Genomic DNA, 27,989 nt, shown 5'->3' on the forward strand with positions numbered 1-27,989 from the left:
TCTTTATCCTCTCCTTCCATCATTTACCCTCTCCTTCCTTCATTCTCTTTCCTACTTTACCCTCTCCTTCCCTAATCCAGCTCCTCTCCACCATCCGCGTCCTTTCCTATCCTTTTGCTCATTCCAACTTTGTCTTCGCCCTTCTTCTTCCCCCCTACCTTCTTCTCTCCTATATGCTCTCCTTCCCTCCAGTCCTCTCCTTGTGTCTCCCTCCCCCTGCCCTTTCCTAGCTTCTCGAACTTTCCAGCCTTGTCTTCCTCCCCTCCTGTTCCCCCTGCCCTCTAAATCTTTCTTACTCTAACCTCCCTCCCTCCTCCTCACCTTTCATTTTTTTCCTACCATAATTGCCCTTCCCCTCCATCCTTCTCTTTCTTTCCTATTCTAAATCCCACAAACCCCCACTCCTGGCCGTTCATTTTCTCTTACCTTAAATCCTCCTCTCAGCTCCAGCATTCTCCATTTTTTCCCCCTTTATCCCACCCATCCCTTCAAACCCTTTATCTTCCCTACCCTAAATCTGCCTGCCCCAGCTTCCACACTTCTGTGTTCTCCTTCATTCCTTCCCCAATTCCATCCCACGCCGTCCCCGAACTTACGGCTGCTGATGGCGCTCTTGAGGAAGTTGTACTCATCCCCGGAGCTGATGGCCACGGCAGCCCAGCCACCTCCAAGGCCCCTGCAGTAGTTGCGGGCGCCGTCACCAGTGAGAGATGAGGCACCGCGAAGCCAGGAGTAATGGTACTCGGAGCCGCCGAAGGTTGCATCAGCCTAAGGGAGAGACCCAGTAGAAGGTCTCATCACTAAAAGAAAAAAAGAAAAACAGAGAGAGAGAGAGAGAGAGAGAGAGAGAGAGAGAGAGAGAGAGAAGAAGAAGAAGAAGAAGAAGAAGGAGAGAAGAAGAGGAAGAACAAGGAGGAAGAGGAGGAGGAGGATGGAGTGGAAATGGAGGAAAAGAAAGAGGAAGATGATGAGGATGAGGATAATGATGATGATGATGAGGAGGAGGAGGCTGTTCAGTCAGAGCTTCGTATTTTGAGTGGCTTTGGAGCATATGTAAGAACTCCCCCATTATTATAAATTTTATTTTGCACATTGCACCATTGTTGAGATTAGGAGAGATTTTTCTAACCGGAGGTGTTAATATAGCCTTCAATAACACTTTGACTACTGTAGCCCACTATGGAGCTCTTCTGCAAATTACTGTGTCACATCCAAAAACAAAAGGGTCATGAAAAGGTGCTGGGGAGATTCATTAGCCGACACAAATGGAACCTGGAGGTGTTCCCATGTAAGCTGCTGACTGATTAATGTAATTCCTGGGTATGGAGTCCTCCCGTTATTTCTCATATTAGTCTGTCGTTTCACTTATCAGCCTGTGATTTCAATTGTCAGCCTCTTATTTCGCTTGCCTGCCTGTCATTCCACGTAGCAGCCTGTTATTTCACATATCAGCCTGTTATTGCACTTATCAGCCTGGTATTTCAATTACTGTATTTCATTTATTAGCCTTATATTTTATTCATCAGTTTGTTATTTTGCTGATCAGTCTGTTGTTTCACTTGTCAGCGTGTTATATCACTTATTTTTTTTTAGGTACAATAACTTTTGAAGCGTCGTTTGGTTCGGCATCAGTGTCTCCCTAAAGTAAACAAGATATTATCAGCATCCCAACGTCATGAGAATACACTAGGGTAAGTATTCTATGCGGGACAGGAAGCTTCCAGGTGTCCACAGGCGTATAAGGCATGGGGACAGGGGAACTTACAAATGGTAACCCCGCCACTTATGAAGATAGTAGGGTAAAAACTTAATTTTTCAAGGTAGATTATCTTGATATTCTTTTTGGCTTTATGTCTTTAAATGTTATGATTGTCAGTGTGAGTATAAACAGTTCTAATGTGAACTTATTTTGTATCATCTGCAGAGCCAATGATACAGTTTTATCATTTAGAAACGTTGCAAAATTTCCTGATAAGTGAAATTATATTTTCGATATAAAAAATATGTTGTAATTTTGTTCCTTCCTCTGTTTGATATTACATATAGTGTTTATGCGGTCAGAATGACCTAAGACTTTTCAGGGCAGTGTTCTTCTGCACGTCTATGAAAAAGATATAGCAATGTTGTCTCATACGCCTATGGGAACATCCATTCCTAAATGGTGTATATTGTATACTACACCAACGTGTTCTCTTGCACGTTACTCAAGCAAGCTTTGTCGATACTAGAATATAAATTAATATGAAAGTGATTATCAGGATGTTATTTTGCACAATAAATCGTAAGGAAAAATTACTGGTAAACCTTCATTAATAACGAGAACACAATCCCCTTGACTTACCCCTCCTCCGCCACGGCCGAAGCCGCCGGACCTGAAGGACTGACGTCCACGGCCGCGGAACTGGGACGCCACCACCACCACCAGGCACAACAGGATCACGAACCTCATCTGTGGCAGTTGAAGTGAGAAAGCAACGTGGATTAAGATAAGGTAGCGAATTGCGGAGCCGTAGTGAGACGGATGTGCTTCAGTCATAGTGATGGAGAAACATAGATTAAAATAAGCTGGCGGGTTGGGGAGTAGTGGTGAAGAACAAATATAGGATGTCTGTGGCGGTCGTAAAGAGAAAGAAACGTGCATCAGATTAAATTAGAGTGTTGGAGAAACGTAGTGAAGAGGGTACGTGATGGTTGTAATGAGGTAAAAACATGGATTTATATAAACTTGAGGGTTTAGGAGTCGTAGTGGAAAACATGTATAGAATGGCATTAGACTGACTATATTTGCATCATGAACCTCATTTGTGAGCGGTCGTAGTGAGTGAGAAATATGGATCAGAATAAGTTAGCTGGTTGCAGATCCAGTTGAAGAGGTAATGTGGGTTAAATTAGATCTACATTATTGGGAAAAGAATTTAGTTTGTTGAGTGGGCTGCACTGACGGTCAGAGTGAGCCAGAGGCATGAAATAATGAAAGTTAGAGTGCTGAGGGTCATAAGGAAGGAAAAACGTGGATTATAATACAGGGAGGGTCTTTTGTAGTGAAAATGAAACTTGGATTGAGATGGATTAACTGGTTGAATTAGCTGCAATGGGATTATGAGCATTCATGTGTGGAACGGAGGTCATAGTGAAGAAGAAACATGGACTGAAATGGACAACCGGGGTGGCAGTGTTATAGCTGTGTCGTGAAGTAGAAACAATTGAGAATAAGTGACAATGAAGAAAGGAGTGAGAGAGAAGACACTGAAGAAAAAAGAAAATGATGACTAGCACACACACACACACACACACACACACACACACACACACACAGCTTCTACCCTAGCATTAAGGAACTTTCGTATTTAAACTAAGGCTTATATTATTACAGGAAGGACGAGGCAAGGACTCTGGTTTCTTTGCCCTTGTCCTTCCTGTATAGAAAAGTTAACTAGACTGATATTGATTTGGCTAGAGAGAGAGAGAGAGAGAGAGAGAGAGAGAGAGAGAGAGAGAGAGAGAGAGAGAGAGAGAGAGACTATCTAGTATTATCATTTTAACCTTCTCTCATATTATCACTTCTCACTAATTTTATCATCATTCCCTCACTCACACCTTAACTCATTCACCCTTATCATCACCATCATGTCTCGCATTTCCCCACCTCCCCTCACTGTCCTAATCGTCACCATCATTACTCTCCTTCCCAGTCTGGCTCTCATCACTTCTCACTTTCCCACACTGTCACCACTCACTATCATCAGCTGCCTTACTCTTTAACTACGGGACTGAAGGAAATCGTCTTGTAATAGCCTGCAAAGAAGACTTCAATGTATGGATTTTAAAAAGTTAATAGAGATCGTTTTAAATCCTGTCAATCTTGAGACGCGCTTCGTTGATTTATTTTTGTTCCTCCAGGCGATTTTATTCAGCTTTTGGGAGGTCTTGCAGCGAAATAGTATGTAAAGACTATATCTAACTCTCTCCGAATCTGAGTTAAATCGTTTGAAAATCTTAATAATAAAGTGAAAAACACGCTATTTCACTGACGGGATTAATTGTTTGGATTTCACGCATCTGAATAAAATACTGTAGTCAGCCGTTAGCCTGGGCAAAATTACCCTCACTAGCACATCACTCTCCCCCGTCATCATCACTATCCCTCATCACAATCACTCTCCCTCATCACCATCACCTTCCCTCATCACCATCACTCTCCCTCACCGTAATTTCTCATGTTCTCACCTCATTTTCCCTCATACTGTCTAAAATCCCTCACCCTCCTTCACCTTAGTTCAAAATCTCCTCTCTCTCGTTGACTAATTTTTCTGTTCTACTCAAGTTTAACATCTACTTTTTTTCCCTTTCAGTGTTGAAATCTCCCTCAGCTAAGTTTAAACTGTATTGCTTTAAATAGGGTAGAAATGTAACTCCAAAAGCTAAATCAGTTGCCTGTCCTGATTCCACAGTGATGTGAACTATTCAAATGGATGATTACAAAATACAAGAAATTTTTCCCGACCTGGACCGAAACTGTTGCATATTCTCCATAAACAATTTCCAAAAGTGCGTACAACGAAACTTCTAATTAAATCCATCTTTCTCTTTCTTCTTTTTCAAAATATGTTAAACTTTTTAAAAATCAGGTTAGTTCCCACTATAACTATCTAAGAAGATTTTTTTAAATCTCTTTGCATCACTTGTCTTTCTCTCTCTCTTTGCACTTGCTTTCCAAGACGTCTCCCCCTCTCTCCTCCCATTCGATCACTTCTCTTTTTCAACTACTTCTCCTCCTCTCACACAGTTCCCTCTCCCTCTTGTTACCACCTTTCACTCTATCTTGCCGAGTTGTTTGTGCTGCAGTGGTCTCGTCCGACTCTTTTATACTTCCCAGCCCCCTTCCCCTCCCCAGAACCCCACACCACCACTGCGATAGATTTCTCTCAGGGTGAGTGAAATCTTCCGTGCATGACAAGAATAATAATTAAAAAAAAAAATGTCATCGTGGTGAAGGGGCTGAATAAGAGGTTACTTGATTTACCTTTTAAATCCAGTAACTCGTTTAATTGATCTACTTTTGTCGCCTTTACACGATTTAATTGAGCTTGGAGGGACCTATTGCACTGAGGCGGCAAATGAAGCCTATATATAACCTCTAATGTTCGAGAAATCTCCCCATAACTTAATAACATTGTCTGTAGATGGTAAGAATGAAATAAAGAAGCACAGAAATGCTAGATAGATGCGGGATTATGGCGCTTCTTTCGTCCAAAGCATTGTATGGGACTTCTTTAGAGAGAAGCACCTCGTGTGTGAAAATCCTCAGGGAGCAAAAGTATTGCATTTATATGGGGATTCCAGAGAGTGAACCACCTTGCATGTGAAAATCTGTAGTTGTGACTGGCTGATAGGCCCGCTATTGACGATACTCCCATATCTTATAACACGTCATCAGACTGAAGGGGTTAAACCTTTTAATCACACCAAATATTTAGAATAATTTCAGAAGCACGTGACGGTGATATTGTGGCTTCTCTGAGTGGTCGCTGACTGCGCTCTGTATGTGGGATGTAAGGTGGTTGCATCAAGTGATCACAGTTTCATATGTGAATGTCGACAGATAGGTGGCTTTCTTTCCCTCTCTGAGATCTAAACGTTGTATTCTAAGGGGCTTTAGGAAGTTCGAAATACCTCTTCCTCAGTGATTTATTTTCTGCATTTCATCTTCATATCCTCTTGTATGTTATTTTTGCAAACTATGGCGATACTATATAAACAAACAAAAACTCAGAGATGACCTCTGGAAGAGGCTAATGAGCCTGTGACTCCAGCTTTAGATCACTCTCATGGTCTGTATGGTGATCGAGGGATTCGTGCTGTATAACTGATATATGCACTAATTTCTGTTCCTGCATTTTCCCTGCTCTGTCCGGACTCCATTCAACGTCAAGGACAGAAGTAGAGCTGACGACTGAAGCTGACAGACTATTCCAATTGGTTACGATCCTGTTACAAAGCATGTATTTTCTTACACTGAGTCCTGATCTCTGTCTGAAGATCTTCATGTCCTCGTGTTGCAGAATCCTCACGCCTAAAAGATTCCCACAGATTTCTTCATTATATATTCCACTTATAGTCTTATAGATCTCAATCATATTTCCACATGATTATCTATAGTCGAGAGTAGGAAGGTTAAGCTTTTCCTCTTGAAGTGGTAGGCCACTTAAGGTGGGCACTGGTTTGTAGCTCGACGCTGGACATTTTCAAGTACCTCTATATCCCTAACCATATACGGACACCAGCTTAATTTACGTATTTCAAATGCAGAGTGACATACATATCTCGTCATATAAAGCTACAAAATTCACCCTCTTTAAACGACCAACCAGTTTGACTTCTTTGCCTTTTGTGTTAGATGTTCCGAAAATTTTAAATCTCTGTCAATTACTGTTCGTAGGTCCTTTACCACTTGGATTTCATTAATATTCCATACATTTTATAATTTCTGTTTTCCATATTGGTTTTCCCAGTCCTGAAAAGACTGCACTGCACCTCTTTCATTCCGGAACATTTTTGTGTTTCTGGGGCGGCTGATCATTATTATCTGTTTCTGTCTTGCATCGCTTATTCTTTAGCTACCTAACCCACTCAAACTATCTCACCCACACCCACACCAGAAGACTGTGCCATCCCCCCAAGAGTCAAAGACACAAGATAGCTGACATGTAAGTGTCTAAGGAAGCTTTATTTACAGACCTCCCTGGATAGTTCCCCTTCTGAGCGGAACATTTATGGAAATCTCTCATAATATTTTGAAATCATTTATTGGGCTTTGAATATTCCATTCGTGTTTGGTAAGTCACTGTTTATTGCCTCGTCATTTATCAGAAGAAAGTGGATCAATCTTAGACCCTTCAGTTCGATGACGTATTTTCTATTTCATTATTGCCATCTGCACACGATTTTACTCACCTTTGGAAACACCCCTCATGCTGATGGGGTTAATGAATGCCTTACCTAACCCTTCCAGTTGGAAAAGTCGTTCATAAACAGAATATAATCGTCCGACAATAACCTGAATAAAATGAAACGCCGATAACCCCGGCACGCCGAGAGCTCGGCCGACGAGGTGCTGACGCAAAGTATCGTCCAGTATGTTACCTCCAAGCCTTGTGGACGGACTCGCCATACAACCTTCGTGGCCTTGCTGACCTACTCAGTTCATTGTCCTTTCATACTGTATCGCTGACAAAAGTTTGGTTGAAATCCGTCTAGGGGTTCAAGAGATATCGCGCCCACAAGGATAAACTAATATGGCCTTGACCTTTGACCCCTGGACATTGCTGACCTAATCGCTTCATCGTCCCTTCATACTGTATCGTTAATAAAAGTTTGGTCGAAATTCGTCGAACGATTCAAAAGATATCGCGCCCACACCCACATTACCTTGACCTATGACCCTTTGACCTTTCTGGTCTAATTCCATCATCTTCCCTTCATACTGTGTAGTTGACAGAAGTTTAGTTAAAATCCGGCGAAGGGTTCAGGAGATACCATGTCCACAAGGATAAACTAATTCGAACCAATATGACCTTGACCTTTCACCCCTTGACATAGCTGACTCAGTCAGTTCGACATCTCTTCATTCCGCATCACTGACAAAAGTTGGGTGGAACTCCGTAGACTGGTTCAAGTTATGCTGCGCCCACAATGGTGTTACCCAAGATCTAGTCTTTAGATCTTGGTGTTACCGATGCATGGACCCCTGCACGCACGAAGGCACGCACGGACAGACAGACAAATCACTTGAAGCCACCATCCGCCATGGCTAAGACATAATTAAAATCATGTCATCAGAAGGAAGGGGTTATATCCGCTGGGCTACTGTCTCAGTCAACATTTCCTTCACACTTCTAGAGACTGTTATTTTCGAACTAAATGAGCGAGACTTAACACATTTTTATTGTTGACTGGTATAGCAAGATCCCCATATGGAGAGTAGGGACTGGGACTAGGCTAGTCAGTCCCGACATTTATGTTGAAGGTGATCGGTGGCTCTTCCCTGAATGGCGTTATTACTTTGATGCGATAAACCCCAACTGCAATACTACTCGGATGTAATCCTTTATATACCAGATCTGATTGGGACGTTTTGTCTTACTAAAACATCAAGCTATTATTTGGTTACTTACCACCCAGAGTAGTAAACGGTAATTTGGGCTACGTGATCGTCTGATCTGTCACTTAGTGTTCAGTTACATGAACTTAGTTCTACAACAAGTGAGTGAATAGTGAAACGGTAGACGTCCCCATCTACCACAATAGCCAGAACTCATCAGTTTAAATAGCCTGGCAGCAGTAAGAACAACCGTATAAAGATCTACCATAGCATAACACACTGGGCAATGGAAATAGAAACAAGCTTTTCGTGTCATATTTATTGTTTGCCAATGACTAAAAAAAAAAAAAAAGTTGGATGTCGTGGAGCTGAATGGATGACTGAAATAAATACTTTAGTCGTAAGAAAGGCAAATAAATACTATCATTCATCCTATGCCAAAAGCGAAGGACAAAATCAGATTAAAGTAAAACGTTTCATCTGATTCTGAGGGAAATAAGTGAAGAGGCAGCGCAGAGTCAAAGAGATGAAGCACACAATTTTGGTGAAAACATCCCGGATAAGGCAGAGGAAAATTTAAGTGAGAGTGCTTGAAGCAAGAAGAGGAGTACAGTTTTAGAGGCCATGAGAACTAAAACCCAGACGATGAGAGGTTCGTGTATGATGCCATGATGGTGTTTGAAATCATAATTCTGGCCAATGGAGGAAGGTGGCACTATCTTGTCCGCCATCCCCTATAGTACTTGAAAGACAACATGCCAGAACGCAGAGTTCCTTTGAAAGATCGTGAAAAGGAACAGTGAATGACTTTTAGGGATGTGAATATGCCTTATGTCCGTGTGGCTGTGGACTTTCAGCAAAATAGTACGCCCGTGTCTCTTTGATGGTGCCTGGCACTCGTGTCCGCTTGGGAGAAAACGGACGTCCAGAGGCTGAGATTCACAACATAACTTTCAGTCAATTTTCCCCTCATAAATTCGATTTGTTTTCACAGTAAGAACAAAGGGTATTGGATGTCTCAGCGACCTATTTCCCTTGTCCCGCCTGCAAAGACATATCTCATTTATGACATGGAATTAAGTGACTAAAGTTTGGTTTGTGAATCTAACTCTTACAGGCTACTCGCTCCTCTCTTACTTGCCGGCACCCCCTTTCCTCTCGCAGATGGTAGGCTTCTCGTGGTAGCAGGCGACGTCGTGGTACTTGATGCCGTCCCTGTAGAAGTTGTTGAGGATGGCAAGACAAGCCTCGTTGCCCTCCCTGTTGTCAGGCTGAGGACGTCGGTTACTGAAGGGAAGATGGGAGAATGCACATTACTGTTAGGCTAAGTTGGTTGATCTGATAAGGAAATGTTATATCATGTAGGGTATGATAAGGTAAGTTGAGCTAACAAGAGTAGGGAGAAAAAAAAATATTATGTTTAATTTGAGCTTGTTGTCTTAGGTTAGTTAAACTTGAATTTGCAAACTTAGGATGGGTAAGGTTAGATTAAGTCAAGATCAGTAAGACTAAATTATGGCAGATGTGGTAAAGAAAGTTTAATTGACGTAAGTTCAGATTAAGTTAGGTTATACAAAACAGACTAGAGAGGACACATTATGATCAGATTAGGTTTTATGATGTTAGGGAAAATAGATTACGGTGTGGCGGTAAAGTTGAAATGAAAAGTTCCTTTAAATTGCCTCGAAACTGTCATAACATCCTATTTTCTGCCAATCCGTACAGTAACGATTAAGAATTTTCGATTTTTTTTAATGAGACACGTACACCAGACGTGTACCTCAACTGTAGTACTTTTATCTTAACTTAGCAAAAAAAACAATTCTTTTGCAGTTTATTTCACGGTGCTCGGTGGCAGAAATAGAGAATGCATCCTTTTCATTGCCCTTTTTCATACTAGCATCATATTCTGTGGCTACAAGTCTATACTCAAGAGCGGAAGGTGGTAATTTTAGACCAAGTTACAGTAATAGGAGTATTGTGACCATGACTGTGCAACTCACCCTCCAGTGTGGGACCAGTCAGTGAAGCGGAAGGGCTCGCCGTTGTCCCACCTCCAGTTCCTGTTGAGCCCACTTCCTCCGGTCCAGATGTATTTCTCTGTAGAACAAAGACAGATAATTATTATTCAACTGAGATAATCCCCGCATAGGCATGAAACTGAATTAACACATGGCGTTTATAAATTTATATCCTGATTTTTTAAATTGAATTTTTCCCTTAGTATAAAAGACAACAAATCAGTTTTTCAATGCACTCTATACCATTTACTAATATCTAATTTGCACAAACTGAAATTTTAGTATAGAATCAGCATTTTCAAAGCACGTCTGAAGGCGCACGGATGTATTTTCAGTTAGTTATTGAAAAAGATCATGAGGCACATCTTGTATTACGTCACAAAGTCTAAGTTCGTGATTGTTGATTGTCTTTGGTTTGTATATGTAAATATGGTTATTAGGAAAACCCCAAAGGAAAAAAACTTTACAGGGCCAGACTCCAGGGTTCTATCTGTTGATTCTGACGTCTTATTTATAGACCGGAATTATGTTCATCAAACCATGAATGAATTCTTGTTGGGGCTCCGTCAGGTATAAATCGTACCGCATTGTTTTATTTTCTCATTCCCTCACACCCATTACCCTGCCTTCTCCTACAGTCTCTGCTGCCCACCTACCCTCTCCTTCCAACCTTCCCCCTTCCCTCCTGCCTACCTTTCCACCAAGTTCCCTCAATTTCCATTCTTGCCCTCTCCTATCCCCTCTCCTCGTTCCCTCCTCCCCTTCCCTCTCTGCCCCTCCTTACGTCCATTGTTGATGTACTTGAAGTAGCTGTTCCCGCTGATGTCCTCAGTAGCCACAGCGTCCACCCTCCACCCATACCACTGTAGTAGCCCTATTTTTGTGGACGCCTCTTCTTTATCCTCTCCTTCCATCATTTACCCTCTCCTTCCTTCATTCTCTTTCCTACTTTTCTACCCTCTCCTTCCCTAATCCCGCTCCGCCCCCCCACCCGCGTCCCTTCCTATACTTTCGCTATTTCCTACTTTGTCTTCCCCCTCCTTCTCCCCCCTGCCCTCTCCTTCTCTCCTATATGCTCTCCTTCCCTCCAATCCTCTCCTTCTGTCTCCCTACCCCTGCCCTTTCCTATCCTCTCGAACTTTCCAGCCTTGTCTTCCCCCTCTCCTGTTCCCCCTGCCCTCTAAATCTTTCTTACCCTAACCTCCCTCCCTCCTCCTCACCTTTCATTTTTTCCTACCATAATTACCCTTCCCCCTCCATCCTTCTCTTTCTTTCCTATTCTAAATCCCACAAACCCCCACTCCTGGCCGTTCATTTTCCCTTACCTTAAATCCTCCTCTCAGCTCCAGCATCCTCCTTTTTTCCCCCCTTTGTCCCACCCATCCCTGCAAACCCTCTATCTTTCCAACCCTAAATCTGCCTCCCCCAGCTTCCACACTTCTGTCTTCTCCTTCATTCCTTCCCTGCTTCCCTTCCTCTCCGTCCCCGAACTTACGGCTGCTGATGGCGCTCTTGAGGAAGTTGTACTCATCCCCGGAGCTGATGCCCACAGCAGCCCAGCCACCTCCAAGGCCCCTGCAGTAGTTGCGGGCGCCGTCACCAGTGAGAGATGAGGCACCGTGGAGCCAGGAGTAATGGTACTCGGAGCCGCCGAAGGTTCCGTCAGCCTGAAGGAGGAACGCAGTACAATACAAGGGCTCGTCATCGGTCAATCTATATACCTAGGCTGCTTCCCCCAAGGAACGGGGGGTCTCGTCATTAAAAGAAAAGAAAAAACAGAGAGAGAGAGAGGGAGAGAGAGCGCAAAAAGAAAGAAGAAGGTGAACAAGAGGGAGAAGGAAGGAAAAGAGGAAGATGAAGAAGAAGGAGGAAAAGGAGGAGGAGGAATAGAAGGAGGAGAACGATTGTGAGGTGAAAGAGGAAGTGCGTGGGGAAGAGGAAGAGGAGGAGGATGGGGATGAGGATGGGGAAGAGGATGAAGATGAGGAGGCTGTACAATCAGAGCTTCGTGTTCTGAGTGGTTTTGGAGCATATGTAACAACTCTTCCTTAATCATCTATTCTGCACATTGCACCATTGTTGAGATTAGGAGAGATTTTTCTAACCGGAGAAGTTAATATAACCTTCATTAACCCGTTGACTGCTGTAGCCCACTATGGAGCTCTTCTGCAAATTAATTTGTCACATCCAAAAACAAACGGGTCATGAAAAGGTCCTGGGGAGATTCATTAGCCGACACAAATGGAGCCTCAGGTGTTCCTATGTAAGCCTGGGTATGAAGTAAACCCGTTATTTCTCATATTAATCTGTCTTTTACTTACCAGCCTGTGATTTCAGTTGCCAGCCTCTTATTTCGCTTGCCTGCCTGTCATTCCACTTATCAGCCTGTTATTTCACATATCAGCCTGTTTATTATTGCGCTTACCAGACTGTTATTCAATTACTGTATTTCATTTATTAGCCATATATTTTGCTTATCGGCGTGTTATTTTGCTGATCAGCCTGTTGTTCACTTGTCAGCGTGTTATATCACTTAATTTTTCGGTGCAATAACTTTCGAAGCGTCGTTTGGTTCGGCATCAGTGTTTTCCTAAAGTAAACATGGTATAGTCAGCATCCCAACGTCATGAGAATACACTACGGAAACTATTCTATGCGGGACAGGTGTCCACAGGTGTATAAAGCATGGGGACAGGGGGACTAAGAAATGGTAACCCCGTCCCTTATGAAGATTGTAGGGTAAAAACTGAATTTTTCAAGGCAGATTATCTTTATATTCTTTTTTGCTTTACTACTTTATGTTATGATTGTCAGTATGAGTATAAACAGTTTGAATGTGAACTTGTTTTGTATCAACTGCAGTGCCAAAGATCCAGTTTTATCATTTAGAAACGTTGCGGAACTATCTGATAAGTGAACTTATATTTTAGATACAAAACAAAAAATAAATTGTTTTGTTACTTCGTTAGATATTACATATAGTGATTATGCGGTCAGGATGACCTAAGACTTTTCAGGGCAGTGTTCTTCTGAACGTCTATGAAAAGATATCGCAATGTTGTCTCATACGCCTATGGGAACATCCATTCCTAAACGGGTGTATGTTGTATACTACACCAACGTGTTCTCTTGAACGTTACTCAGACAAGCTTTGTCGATACTAGAAATGTAAATTAATATGATAGTGCTTATAAGGATGTTATTTGCACAATAACTCGTGGGGAAAAATTGCTACAAAACCTTAATCAACAAGGAGAACATGTCCTTTTGACTTACCCCTCCACCGCCGCGGAACCCTTGTGACCTGGGACGACCGAAGCCGCCGGACCTGAAGGACTGACGAGGAGGGAAGCCCCTGAAGGGCTGACGTCCACGGCCGCGGAACTGGGACGCCACCACCACCACCAGGCACAACAGGATCACGAACCTCATCTGTGGCAGTTGAAGTGAGAAAGATTCGTGGATTAAGATAAGTTAGCGTATATAGGGAGCCGAAGTGAAAAGGATATGTGACAGTCATAATGATGGACTAACAGATATTAGATTAAAGTAAGCTGGCGGGTTGGGGAGTAGTGGTGTCTGTTTCGATCGTTAAGAGAAAGAAACATGCATTAGATTATATTAGAGCTTGGGGGAATCGTAGTGAGTTGGGTATGTGACGGTTATAGTGCTACAGAATCATGGATGAAAATAAACTGGTGGGTTGAGGAGTCGTAGCGAATAACATGTACTGTAGAATTGCTTTAGGGTGGCTATATTTGCATCATCAGTCTCATATGTGAGCGGTCGTACTGAATGAGAAATGTGAATCAAAATAAGTTAGTTGGTTGCAGATCCAATTGAAGAGGTAATATGGGTTAAATCAGAGCAGCATTACTGGGAAAAGAATTGTCAGTCGGGTGGACGCCAATGACGGTCAGAGTGAACGTGGATTATAATACAGGTAGGGTCTTTTGTAAGGAAAATGAAACCTGGACTGAGATGGATTAACTGGTTGAATTAACTACATTAGGATTATGAGCTTTGATGTGTAGACTGGGGGTCATAGTGAAGAGGAAACATGGACTGAAACGGACTACCGGGGTGGCAGTGTTATGGCTGTGTTGTGAAGAGGAAACGTGAGAAACAGAACGACAGTAGAGCGTATACCTCCGACAAGGTCCAACATGCAGTTCCTTTTAATTCATTCAAGTCTAATCCAATATGGAAAAAGACTACCCCCCCCCCCATAAAAGCATATTTAAATCCGCTAGATCCGGAATTTTATATGGATCCGCGCCAAACTGTACACATCCGTAGATACCAGCATCCTAAATATGCCTTTTTTTTTTTTTTTTTTTTTTATCAAGACCCATGCAATATTCACCGAAAAATTTACGAAAATGTCGAATAACGCCCATCTCGTAATATCAAAGAAAGTGAAAAAAAAAAAAAAAAAAAAAAGAATCCTGGATCCGCACCTTTGTACGGATCCGCACCAAAATTAATGGAGTCTATTCTGGGCTATGGCCCATTCTTTTACCAAGTTTCGTGGAAATCCGTCCAGTAGTTTTTGTGTAATCTTGCTCACAAACCAACAAACAAACAAACGGACAGGGGTGAAAACATAACTTTCTGGGCTGAGGTAATAAATGACGCTGATGAACTGAGTGAGAGAGAAGACTGTGAAAAAAAAAATGATGAATAGTAGGCTACACACACACACACACACACACACACACACACACACACACACACACACACACACACACACACACACACACACACACACACACACACACACACACACACACACACACACACACACACACACACACACACACACACACACACACACAGACGTCACTCGGACACCATCTGTTACTCGGTTACGAGCGTGTTACGACACTGGGGTGACAGCCGTGACGAGAGAGAGAGAGAGAGAGAGACCTTTTAGCATAATCATTTTCATCCCTTCTCATATCATCACTTCTCTCTAATTTTATCATCATCCCCTCACCCTTACCTTAACTCAATCACCCTTATCATCACCATCACGGCTCGCATTCCCTCACACCCCCTCACTGTCCTAATCGTCATTATCATCACTCACCTCCTCAGTTTTTCTTTCATCACCTCTCACTTTCCCGCACTGTCACCACTCACTACCATCAGCTGCCTTAACCCTTTGACTACGGACTGAAGGAAATCGTCTGGTAATAGCCTACATTGAAGATTTAGATGTATGTATATCAAAAGGTTAATAGAGATCATTTTCAATCCTTTCAATCCCATGACGCGCTTCACTGATCTATTGCACTTGCTTTCCAAGACTTCTCCCCCTTTCTCCTCTCATTCAGTCATTTTTTTCCTCTCTTCCAGCCGCTTCTTTCCCTCTTACACCGTCTCCCTTCTCTCTACAGCTACCTCCCTTCGACCTACCTTGCAGTGTTGTGTGTGTTGCAGAGAACCGGCGTGGCCCTTTTATACCTCCCAGCTTCCTTCCCCTTCCATGGCCCCACCCCCAACACCCCTTCTCTTCGCTAGGTAGGTCAAGGACACGTGCGCTCTAACTCCACCCACAGCCATCTTTCCACTTACACATATCTGGTATTTCGTAATTATTTCCTTATCCACCACAGTCAACGCTCTGGGACTTTAAATTTCCAATGAGATATAAGTACTTTTGAAAGCTGCGCGGGAATCGGAGCACGAATGACGGAGACAGGGTAGAAAAAAAAAATAAAAGGACTTTCATTTTCTGCGTTGCAAAAGATAATGGCGTCTGACGCTTGCTGCCGCATCCACGTCGCCATGCCTGAGGTTCTTGTGACTAGACCTTTTATCTGAGTCAGATGGCGACATTCATTAACACAAGCATAGGCTATGTAAGTTACGAGGGTAACTCTTATTCTGGCATCATGGAGTGTCATCGTCAACTGTAGTCGTCTTCTTTTGTTTGTTCGTATGATGATGATGATGATGATCTATTTATCTATCTATAGCCAGACGTCATAATCCCAGAAGGGGTGGCCATTTGTCTTTGAGTTAGTTGTTTTACGGAGAGGGACATAATCCTCCGCCAGCCCACTTGCTGACAAGTAGGGAACACGTATGGTTTGGTTATATGGTTACCATCAGCGTTGTAAATGGTTTCCCGGCTTACGGGAAACCATTAGGTTTGTCACTCAATGTAAAGCCATCTGAAAAGGAAAGAAGAGTAGTAAAAAGTGACAGAAAAGATGAGAGAAATAGGAAGAGAGGAGGACAGACAGAAAAAGAATGATAAGAGTGTCGAAAGAAGTAGCCAACACTACATCAAGTGAGTGCATGATGGAGAGAAACAGGAACAGAGGAGGGCAGACAAAAAAAGAATGATAAAGGTGAGGGAAGAAGTAGGTATCACCACATCAAATGAGTGGATGATGATCGCCACCACATACCACCAGTGATGATGATGATGATGACGATGATTAAAACCAACGGTCAGGTTTGATGCTAATTTCGGAAGAAGTATATGCAAAAAAAAAAAAAAAAAAAAAATCTACACATTGTTTTTTTTGCAGTCACCGTCACTTAACACATTATCTTCCAGCGATTTCCCTCTGCTGAGTAGTATTATCCGGTAGTAACCAGAATTCAGTGGTGTGTGCGTAGCCCGGGTAAAAGTTAGCAAGCCATATAGTATTTATCTTCCTCTTTTTGCAAGTCATGTTAGTCGCTTTAGTCTAAGGACGTCTTTTGTATTTTATTCTTCCTAACACCAGGTGATTTTACTCAGGGAAGATTTTTTTTTTTTGAACAGGAGGTGTTATATATATTTCATTAACTCCTCTATTATCAGAAGTCTTTCTTTATCTGAATATAGTCGTCTTGAATGAGCAAGAACCGACTAAATAAGAAGACATTGTCGCAGTGACGGGGTTGACTTTTTAAAGCTTTGACACATCTTGATTTTCTCACTGGTGTGTCTGTCTACTTATGTTTATCTTCCTGTTTAGTTCGCATCCCATCAACCTGTTTATCATTCTTTTTGTGGTCTTTGGAACGATTAAAAAAAAAAAAACATTAAGTATATATCTCTTGCATCACTACTGTTGCACTTGTTTGTTATTTGGAATAGCATCAGAAGATTATATTCAGCAATGGGAAGTCCGTACCAGTAAATGGATTATTCCTACTCTGCCTCTAATGACTTCAATTCTGTGACGAGTCAAACCCTCCTGACGCGCCCCCTGTTTGTTTACATGGGGTTGTGATATTTCGGCTGCATCACTATCTCGGCCATAGTGGACGAAAATCATGGAATACACATTGGATAGCCGATTTCTAGACTTCTATTTGCTTGTCTTTTTATTATTATCACAGTCTAATTCTTTTAAAAGTTATTCATATAATTTTGCACATATTTCTCTTAACATAAAGCAAACTGGAGGTGTGTGTAGTGATGATGATAATACCCTCTCTCTCTCTCTCTCTGCCCATGACCACTTGAAGGAAATCCAGTCTTTCACCACTCTCCCACCATCGTCATGCATTCCCTCTAGTTCGTGTGTGTGTGTGTGTGTGTGTGTGTGCGCGTGAGTAATGTTTCAGAGGTGTTGCTTGAAGGGGTACGTGCATACACGAATACATCCATGCATATCTCTCTACTTGCGTGTTTGTATATCTGTCGATGTTTAGTCTTCCGTGTTAACCTGCGCGGCTGTGTGAAGGCCGCGCACTGTTGTTCTTACTGCAGTTGTTCTTGTCATTCTTTGGAAGGTACTGCACATGCACTTATTGATATATCTATGCTTATCTACCTACTTTTAGCCTTTAATTAACCTCTTCATGTCGCTGTGCTATTAGAGCAGTTGTACCTCTCAGCGTGTGTGTGTGTGTGTGTGTGTGTGTGTGTGTGTGTGTGTGTGTGTGTGTGTGGTCTCAAATTTGCAAGTTATCCTGTTGGTGGGACTAGCTCGGCGGGCAGGTGGGTAGATAGGGGGGCAGATGGGTGGGGGGGGGTGGACAGGCGGGGTGGATAGTTAGCTGGGTGGAGTGGATGGCGTGGGTGAGTTGCGTGAGTTCGTGGGGAGGGTGACGTGGGGTGACTAGCTGGAGCGGGTGGAGTGGAGTGAGTGTGTAAGGAGGGGGAAGTGGGTGGGACGGACCGGGTGGGGTGAGTAGGCGAGATAAGTTCGTGGGTGGGTGGGATGGGTGGATGAGTAGGGAGAGAGAATGTGGTGAGTGGACTGGGTGGGTGGGTGGGTAGGAGCGCGGACACATGGGCTTTGTAGATGAGTGGGCAGGCATGTTTTGAGGGTGGGTGGGTCGATGGAAGTTTCGTCTGTGAGAACGTGGCTTCCCGGAAGACAAAACAGAAGACGGGCTTAGTTCAGCAGGTGAGTGGATAGGTATATGGATGGGTTGGTGTGTGTGTGTGTGTGTGTGTGTATGTGTGTGTGTGTGTGTGTGTGTGTGTGTGGCTGGTGGAATACAGGTCAACTGGGGGATAGGTCCATGGTTTAAAATTTGAAATAGGCTCATGCTCAAAATAGGTTGATGGGGATTCGTCGCTGGGGGAAATGGGTCGAGGTGGACGAGGTGAAAACACAGGTCCGATGGGTAAAAAGATCCATAGAGGAAACAGGTCCATGAAAGAAGAGGTCCCTGTAGGGATTCGATGTGTTCGCCTGGGGAAACTTTAGGTCCATGGAGAATAAGTGGTCCGTGGAGGGAAAATAGGTTAATGGATAAAATACATCCCTGGGGAACATAGGTCACTGGAGGGAAAATAGGCCTATGAAGAGCAAAATAGGGTTGCAGTGCTTGTGGATGGTGAACTGGGTGAATTTTTCTGTCTGAATGTCGGACTGAAACAGGGATGTAACATGTCTCCATGGTTGTTCAGTTTGTATATAGATATAACTATAAAAGTAATACAAGGTAGGACAATGGATGTTGGAATGGCCCTAATGAGAGAGGGCAGTGTTTGGAAACTTCCTGTTCTGTTGTTTGCAGATGATATTGTATTGTTAAGTGAAGACGAAAGGGAACTGCAAAGCTTGGCGAAAGAGTTTGAGAGAGTATGTAAGAAACGGAATCTGGAGGAGAATGTAAGGAAGAGTAAAGCTGTAGTCTTTGAGAGAAATGAAGTCACTGAATGCACAGTGAAGCTGGATAGCGAGAAAATGGAAAATGTGTGTACCATTACGTACATGGGTAATGTGATGAGTAAGGATGAAAGTTTGGAGGATGAAGTGCCTGAAAGGGTACAGCAGGGAAGAAAGGTTTCTGTTTCATTGCAACCAGTGATAAGAAATAGGGAAGCGAGCATGGAAGTAAAAAAATCGCTACATGACAGTTTTGTGATTCTCACTCTAACGTATGGAAGCGGAGTTTGGACCTTGTTAAGTGGACACAAGTCAAGAGTGAGACCAGTGGAAATGAGTTACCTGAGAGGAGCATGTGGAGTTACATGGAGAGACAGACAAATGATAAGATGAAGAAGCTTTGTGGTGTGGATGTGGATGTGATAGAAAACATTAAGAAAAGTACATTGAGGTGGTTTGACTATGTGGAGAGGATGGAGAGCGAGAGAATAACTAGGAGGGTCTATGTGTGTGAGGTGGAGGTGGGAGAGGGAGGGAGAGACCGAGGATGAGATGGAAGGATGAAGAAGAGGTACATGAGTGGGGGTGGGGGTGTTAGTTGGGGGAAGGGCAGCTAAATGACAGGGGACAGGGCAACATGGAGGCGAATCGTTTGTGCCCACCCCATACGAGATTAAGGCGTCTAGCTATAGATACGAGTAGAATATAAATCTAGGCTTATGCGGAAAATGGTGAAATAAAATCAGCGGTAATATGACATGACAAACATCAACTAACTTTTAATATAGGACATCCCTAAAAACTTGAACTCATAAAACTTATGCATAATTATAACTTTGTGCTCCTCCATAAAATATGTGCATATGCATTTTATTTTATGAATCTAGTCTTGTTTACGCTATTTTCACACAAACACACACACACACACACACACACACACACACACACACACACACACACACACACAAAACCTTTCCCCAGTCATTCAGACAAAATCTTGTAGATAATTTACAGTTCATTTCATAGCTGAGTCACGTCAGGGATAACCATTTCCAGCTTTCGGTCAAAGGCACGTCCCCTGCAACAGAAGGAAAATTCGTTCAGTGAGAAGCAAATCATCCATTGACGCCAGTAGAGTAATATCCTACTTTAATTAGTATGCACAGTATCATCCTGCATCACGGGGCCCTGAGTGTGAACGTTTTTTAGACTACAAAGGAAAACTAAACCCTTTATGACGCCACTGCCGACCCTTTTTTATGACTTGGTGACCCATTTTTGGTTACGGCTATCGACTCCACGTGGATCATTAAGGCAGTAATCACCGTGGGTTTCAGATTCGAGGAGGGAAAGTTCTGCGACCTCCCCCTCCCTTAATATGGGAGCGAATAGTACAGATTGCTCTAGTCTGTTGTTGGTATAACTGGTAGGTGAATAATGCAGATTGTTTTAGTTAGTTGTTGGTATGAGTGATTGCTGAATAATACAGATTGTTTTATTTAGGTGTTGGTATGACTGATTTCTGAATAATACATTCTTTTAGTTAGGTGTTGGTGCTGTATGAATAAATGCTGAATTACTCACGCAGTAGTACGCAGTGCGAGAAGTTATAGAGCCATGATTTTTGGAAACAGGAGATTACACCATTACCTCCTGCTGTCAGCCATGAGCGTTCTTGGAAGCATGAGGATATGAAATTTACGTTAACTGACTGCTGTGTCTTCACTGGTGGCTAATGTGGTTTCGTTATGGCTGATATTGCGACCAGCAATTTCCTTGCTGACCACTGTTCTTTCACTTCTTACATCACTGTATATAAAAAGTCAAGTTTTGTTCTCGTTTATCACTGTCTGCTTAATCACATTAACCCTTCCCTAATTTATTCATTAGTACATTTAGATCGCTTAACTCTTCGCTAATGAGTTCATTTTTTGCTTAGATCTTACGCTCCTAATGAATACACGTACCCAACGGCATGTTATAGGTGTTGCTTGCCTTTCCACCCGTCGGGTAAAAAGATATATAGATTGATAGATAGACATATATATATATATATATATATATAGAGAGAGAGAGAGAGAGAGAGAGAGAGAGAGAGAGAGAGAGAGAGATTTTATCTCTGTCCTTCTCTAATCCATTAATTATCCCTTTTATTTATCTCAGCCCTTCTTGAACGTATTAATTATTCCTTTTCTTTTGTTTCAGCCCTTTTCTAATATTTCATTTATTTCTTTTATTAATATCCCATAACTCTTCACTTGCAAATTTGTCGTGTTACCAATATCTTAACTCTTTATTAATGTGTCTACTATGTTTTGGTTATAAGGTCTTCACTAATCTAATGGTCATAATATCTAGATATTTTAACTCTTCAGTAATACATTTTCATTATTTTTTTTTCCAAAAATTTTACCCCTTCGCTAACGCATTCATAAAATTTTTGTCATTCATATTGGCATTATAAACTTTTATGCCGTCTTTCAGCCTTTCACTAATCAGTAATTCTGTTAATGCACTCTTTCCTTTGTACTCCTTTGTATTCATCATTTTTTTTTACTCTAATGTATTTCACCTTCATGCAGTCTCGTTCACACGCCTATTCTCCCCTTCCTTGTCTGCTTTTCTCTCACTGACCGTGGCGCCCTTGACTCCTGTTTCACTAGTCCTTCACTGCCTCTTGTTAACGTGATGGTTTCCCCTCGGGCCCCCTGTGTGTGTGTGTGTGTGTGTGTGTGTGTGTGAGAGAGAGAGAGAGAGAGAGAGAGAGACTGGAACACGTGAAAATTGAATTGCTGTATGATACATCTCTTTAGCCATCCATCTTTATATAAGTATATAGACAGATAAATAGATGGATTGATTGACAATTTCGTACATTCATGTAATTAATATGAACAATGACAACTAAACAAGCAAAATGAACAAAAACACAAAGGATAATATTGTAACTCACAGGAGGTCAAGGCATTCCAGGGGTGTGTGAATAAACAAGAAAAAACAGCGAAGGAAAAGATGAGTCGTGTTTGGTGGTCAGGCAGTAATGTGACTCCGCAAGACCTGAATCCTGAGTCATACTCCTTACCAGTGTGCCTGTCAACCAGTGAATGCTTTAGAAATTGACTGCATGCAAAATTACGTTTGGAGGACTCACACCGAAGGGAGACCAACTTGTATCCAATGGCTTTTGAATTTTCTAGGTCAAAAGAGTAAAGAAATAGTTTAAGCAAAGATGAACAGACACAAGCAAAGATGAACGCTAACAAATTCTAGGTCAACTAGTGAAAGCTTTCAAATGTTCTCTCCGTGCAACAGTTACTTTCGGGGGAAATCACACAGTATGGATGCGAGCCTTCATCCAACAAACTCTGAATTTTCTAGGTCGAAGGGGTAAGGGAATGATTAAATTTATGCACAGGCCAACACTGAGGATCCAAAAGCAAGTAGCTCACGTTCAATAGCTCCAACTTCATAAACCCCTCCTGTTTGATGACATTGTAAAATATTATTCTTACAACTTCAGGAGATCTTCTTAAACTCCGGCATGACGTCTTGTAACGAAGGGGTTAATGAAGGCTCTATCTACAGTAATTCCTCCAGTTGGAAGAGTCTCTCGTGAGTTGAATAAAATCGTCTGGGGTAGCAAGAATAAATCACTAGGAACAACATCGCCAGATTCAAGAAGCCACTTTTCAAGCTTGGTGGTAATTAGTCCTTTATTTTAACCTGGCCCAGATTTTCGTCCGTTTGGCAGCTAATTTCATGTACGTCAGTGTAGGAAAAAGACAGTACTACAGCTCTACATCTTTTCCGTAGTGCTTCCTCATGAACAGCATCGTATTTTACTGTTAATCCAACGTTACATCTCAGCATTGAAGATGGAGAGAAGGCACTGTTAGGCCAGGTTAGAGTAAATGCGGTATACTCGTACTCACAGTAAAAGCGACTGGTGTTCTAGAGATTCGCAAGCTCCAGTTAGAATTGCGGCATTGCAAAGGCTTCCTCCTTGACAGGTGACTGGAGGTTTTTCGATAATGTAATGCCACCAAGGGAAGTAGACTGGTCTCCCACTCTTCAGTGTACTGGACTACGGTAGCCTAGCCTCGGGTTGCTACACCTCCAAGGGGATAAAATAGGATAGACTGTTACTGTTTTACTGTTCAACCGAGAGTTCAGTTTTGTCCATGTGTCAGCTTTGACGGCAAACGGTTCAGGGCTTGAAGTGATGCTCTCTCTCTCTCTCTCTCTCTCTCTCATTTTGCCTTTCATCATAATTATATAAGATACTAATGGTCCCAGCCATATACTGTATGTTTCTAATGCATAGCTCAAAAAGTCAAATAAATCTTGAAGCAACCTTAAGACGTTGTTACACCAAAGCCAATCGTTAACCCTCTCACGGTTGCGTCGTCTAGTATTTTACTGTAGCTAATACCAGACGATTTTTTACTTAGAGACAGTGTGTCTAAAGGGTCTGAGAGTGTAAAAACTGCATGGTACTATTAAGTGCCTCATAGTTAATGCCAGATGATTTTGTTCTGCTAAAAGTAAGTACAAGAGGCTCAAAATGATAGCTGTGGGGAGAGTTGTGAAGGTTTGGTTTCTGGGTGGACGCCGCATTTGCGTCTCCATTCAGTTAACAAGGGCTTCACATCACCTAATTATTTAGTTATATGGTTACCACCCAGCGTTGTAGACAGTTTTCTGGGTTACAGGAAACCATTAGGCTTGTCACACAGTGTAGATCCATCAGAAGTGGATTTACACTTAGCTGGCGCTGGTGATACTAATAACAACGATAAGAAGGTACACTAAAAAAAAAATAATAATAATAATAATAATCGCAGTATCGCTAATTGGTCAAAGGGCTGAACATTTGACTTTACCCAGTAAACTTGACCTTCGACGGCTTGCTCTCAAAATCGGATTACATTATTTTTGTTTGGTTCATAACCGTTCTACTGTGATTGGTAGAAGTATCAAAATTGTTTGAGATGACTATGCCTTGTTACCATGACATTTGATCTTTCTGTGATTTTGACATTTGACTCACTTTTCAAAATCGAATCATTTTATCATTTTTTTTTTTTTATACTTTGAACTCTTCCACATAGTTTAGTCTTAATCAGATAAATTTTTTTAGGCCGTCAGGGTTTTTAGTTCAAGTAGTTTAACTTGGCTGTGGTCAGTCCAATTCAAGAGAGAGAGAGAGAGAGAGAGAGAGAGGAAGACTGGGCAGATAGGGCTGAGATAAAAAGGTGATGGTGGTAGGATAGAACTGTGAGAATACTACACACCCACTCTGAAAATGGGAACTGTTGGTTAAGTGGTAAAAGCTGCAGAAAAATAGAAGGGGATAGGTTGGTGTGCTTAGAGGTGGCAGTTGGTAGAGCAAGCTGGGATGATGGCAGGTGGTAGGACTTGGCCGTGTTTGCATATCAAATGAAGATGGGCCTTGTACGTTCAACAGTGAGATCTGAGTAAGAGATTTCTCTCTGATATTCGAGACGGGATGGGAGTGGAGGAGGAAGAGGGAGGAGGAATGTATGCAATAGGCAGAGAGGAGTGAGCAGAATGGGCTGGGAAAGTGCTGGGTGGTGGGGAACGGCAATTAAAGAGAGCCCTGTGATGATAGGCAACGTGCTCGTACTGTAGGTGTGGCATCAGTAGCGGTGGGATGGTTTAAGCAAAAACTTATCACCTAGAAGTTTTATGGTATAGGTGCAAAAATGATTGATGGGAAGCATAGGTTGGGATAATGGTGAATAGTTGAAAAAAACTGTCGGAATTCATTCTGTGTATAATGAAAGCCATTTGTTAGGAGGTGTGGTCGAGAATATGATTTTAATAAAGTTTTTCTTTGTTTACAGACAGATGAGAAACAACGAAGTATGCAAGCTGTGTTCTCATATTCCTTCCTCAACAGGTAAACATTCACATCATCACTTCGTTACACTATTAATCCTTTCACTACGATATCGTACTTTTGCACAATGCTCTTCTTCCTACTAGACGATTTTATTCAGTTTAGGAAAGCTCCTTGGTGGAGAATGAGTTAATAGAGGCTATACTTAACGTTGCAGCTCGAATAGAAACTCTATATAAAATCGTATGGAGACACCAAGTATAAAATACAAAACAGGAAACTAATACAAACCACTAATAAGCAATCGTTATTCATATTAGATGCATCTTTTAACAAGGAGGAAGGATGCTGGTCATCCTGACATATCAGTGGATAGTCAGTTAACGACATTGAAGTTCTACCTTCGAATTCATTGTTTTCCTTGAATGATTTGAGCTTTTGTCCACTGTCCAAGTAGGAAGTTGCTGGCGTGTACTCTGAGAAAGCCTCAACAAGGATCTACGTATTTATTCTTGACATCAAAGCCTTTATTATTCATTTATTTATTTGTTTATCTTTATCACAAAGTTGTGAGGGAGCAAGATGATGTGGTAGATCCAGTGTTTACAAACATGTTGGATGTTTCGGGAGAAGGATGAATTTAATTTTTGAGTAGCTATGTTTCAAAATGAGTAAAATTAATTCTGTGTCTATCATGAAGATGGACTATAGACTTTTTTACGATTAGGGAAAAAGGTCTGAATTACGTATAAAGCTTAATTATGGCTTTGTTAGATTGTGCGCCGAAGTAGCAGTGTTGGCGAAATGTCCAATAGCGAAGTGAAAGCGAGGCCTCCAACAGGTCCTTCACCCAAACCACGCTCACTGCTTCCCTACACCCTCCTTCCTCCCTACCCTCCATCCCTCCCCCTCTTCCTTCCTACCCCCCATCCCTCTCTCTCTTCCTCCTGACCCTCTATCCCTCCCGTATCTCCCTACCCTCCATCCCTCCCCCTCTTCCTTCCTACCCTCCATCCCTCTCTCTCTTCCTCCTGACCCTCTATCCCTCCCGTATCTCCCTACCCTCCATCCCTCCCTCTCTTCCTCCCTACCTTCCATCCCTCTCTTCCTCCTGACCCTCTATGCTCTATCCTATCCGTTTCTCCTTACCCTCCATCCCTCCCTCTCTTCCCCCACAGCACCTGCCAACCACTGTTCCTGTCTGCTCCTTCTTTCCCTTACCGCCTCACATTCTTTCGCCTTCCTTCTCTGTTTTTCTCTTTTCCTTTCCATCCTCTGTTAATTTTCACCTTCTCTTCTCCTTTTCTTCCTTCTTCTGCCCCCTCCCTTGCTCTCATTTCATCTATTTCTTATCTCCCTCCCTTTCCTTCTCCTCCTCCTCCTCCTCCTCCTCCTCCTCCTCCTTATCATCATCATCATAACTGCTGACGTTTCCCCTTTTCTTTCTTCCTCCTTCCGTGTTCCTTTCCTTTTTCCTCTTTCGAGACCGTTTCTTTCGTAACTCTCATCCTCAGTTCTTTGTTCTTCCCTATTTCTCTGCCCTTCGTCCTCTCTCTCTCTCTCTCTTTCTCTCTTTCATGTCCTTCACTGACTCCTTTCCAAACCTTTACAACAGCAGCAACAACAACAAACATCAACATCAGCAGTAACAAGACAACAACACATAGATCTATTAGCAACACAAGGCAACAACAACAGCAACAATAACACCAATAACAACAACATACTGTTACTTCACACTTAAAGGAACAGCAACAACAACAACAACAACACTCACAACAAACAGGCCTACTTCAAACATAACGCAATAACAAAAAGCATTAAAGTAACACCAACAGCAACTATAGCAACAATGACTCTATTAGGAAAGCGCTTGCATAGGTAACCAACCACACAGATGTTTATTCATAGTCCATGGTACACACACGCACACAAATACATAAAGATACATACACAATTGCGCATATTAACACATACGCACACAGGTCATTTATGCTGAACTGCTTGCATGATTTCTTTAACGCTAAATAAATGCTTACTACGGACAGCGGCCTTATTCGTCCCTGCAAAAAGTAAAGTCCTCATGCGTGTGTGTGAAGGAGGAAGGTTCTAAACAAGGTGGAGTCGAAGGATTTTCTTCTCACCAACCCTACTCTCTCACTAATTCCCTTCAGTTTCTCTCCTCCCCTAGATGCTTCGCCTGCCTGTCTGTCTATCTGTATGTCTGTGTCTCTGTCTGTCTGTCTGTCTGTCTGTCTGTCTCTCTCTCTCTCTCTCTCTCTCTCTCTCTCTCTCTCTTTCTCTCTCTCTCTCTCATGCTCTTCATTGACTCCTTTCCAAACCTTAACAACAACAACAGCAACAACAACAGCAACAACAACAACAACAAACACCAACATTAACAATAACAAAACTAGAGGGTCCCCTCAAGGGGGGAATCACACCAGCAGCAAGCCGATACATATCTAGCGCTGCTTGGAATATGACCTTGACCTTGGCCTACTTTCCCCAGTTTCGAATTCGTAGGAGATTTTCATCCTTACTAAACACGTGCAAAATTTCGTGATGATATCTTGAGTGGTTGCGAAGTTATCGTGGTCACAGACACACAGACCTTGACCTACTTTCGCCAATTTCGAACACATGATCGACTTTTTCCCCCTGCTACACACCTGTAAAATTTTTTGATGATATTGCTGAGCGGTTGTGAAGTCATCCTGTTAACTGACACACACGCAGACAGACATCCTGAAAACAATACCAGCTTCGCTATCGCGGCTGGTGACAACGACACATAGATCTATTTCCAACACAAGGCAACAACAGCAGACACAATAACAACAACCACAACAACAACATACTGTACCTAGAGTTACTTTCACACAATGGAATAGCAACAACAACAACACTCACAACAAACAGACCTAACA

General features: G+C 42.3%; 1 protein-coding gene across 1 annotated transcript; it reads right to left on the minus strand.

Moving 5' to 3' along the window:
• Positions 1 to 8,865: 8,865 nt before the first annotated feature.
• LOC145414894 (E-selectin-like) lies at positions 8,866 to 15,966 on the minus strand. The gene is made up of 5 exons (XM_080284310.1): positions 15,892 to 15,966; positions 13,399 to 13,554; positions 11,618 to 11,789; positions 10,105 to 10,201; positions 8,866 to 9,388 (listed from the first exon to the last, which is right to left on the minus strand). Exons 1-5 carry the CDS (start codon positions 15,964 to 15,966, stop codon positions 9,235 to 9,237), a joined length of 654 nt encoding a protein of 217 aa, XP_080140436.1. The 3' UTR covers positions 8,866 to 9,234.
• Positions 15,967 to 27,989: the final 12,023 nt, after the last annotated feature.

Source organism: Coenobita brevimanus, chromosome 101 (genome assembly GCF_032717465.1).
Source record: "Coenobita brevimanus isolate Jiangsu-jjx chromosome 101, ASM3271746v2, whole genome shotgun sequence".
NCBI classification, from domain to species: domain Eukaryota; kingdom Metazoa; phylum Arthropoda; class Malacostraca; order Decapoda; family Coenobitidae; genus Coenobita; species Coenobita brevimanus.

Bases quoted from the DNA above. Each gene is read 5' to 3' on its own strand.
- LOC145414894 (XM_080284310.1), bottom strand. From the start codon at position 15,966: ATGTCGCCATCTGACTCAGATAAAAGGTCTAGTCACAAGAACCTCAGG. The intron at 13,555-15,891 runs GTCAGACGCCAT...CAACTGCCACAG, and splicing joins ACGTGGATGCGGCAGCAAGC to ATGAGGTTCGTGATCCTGTT. The intron at 10,202-11,617 runs GTAAGTTCGGGG...TTTGTTCTACAG, and splicing joins CAAGAGCGCCATCAGCAGCC to AGAAATACATCTGGACCGGA.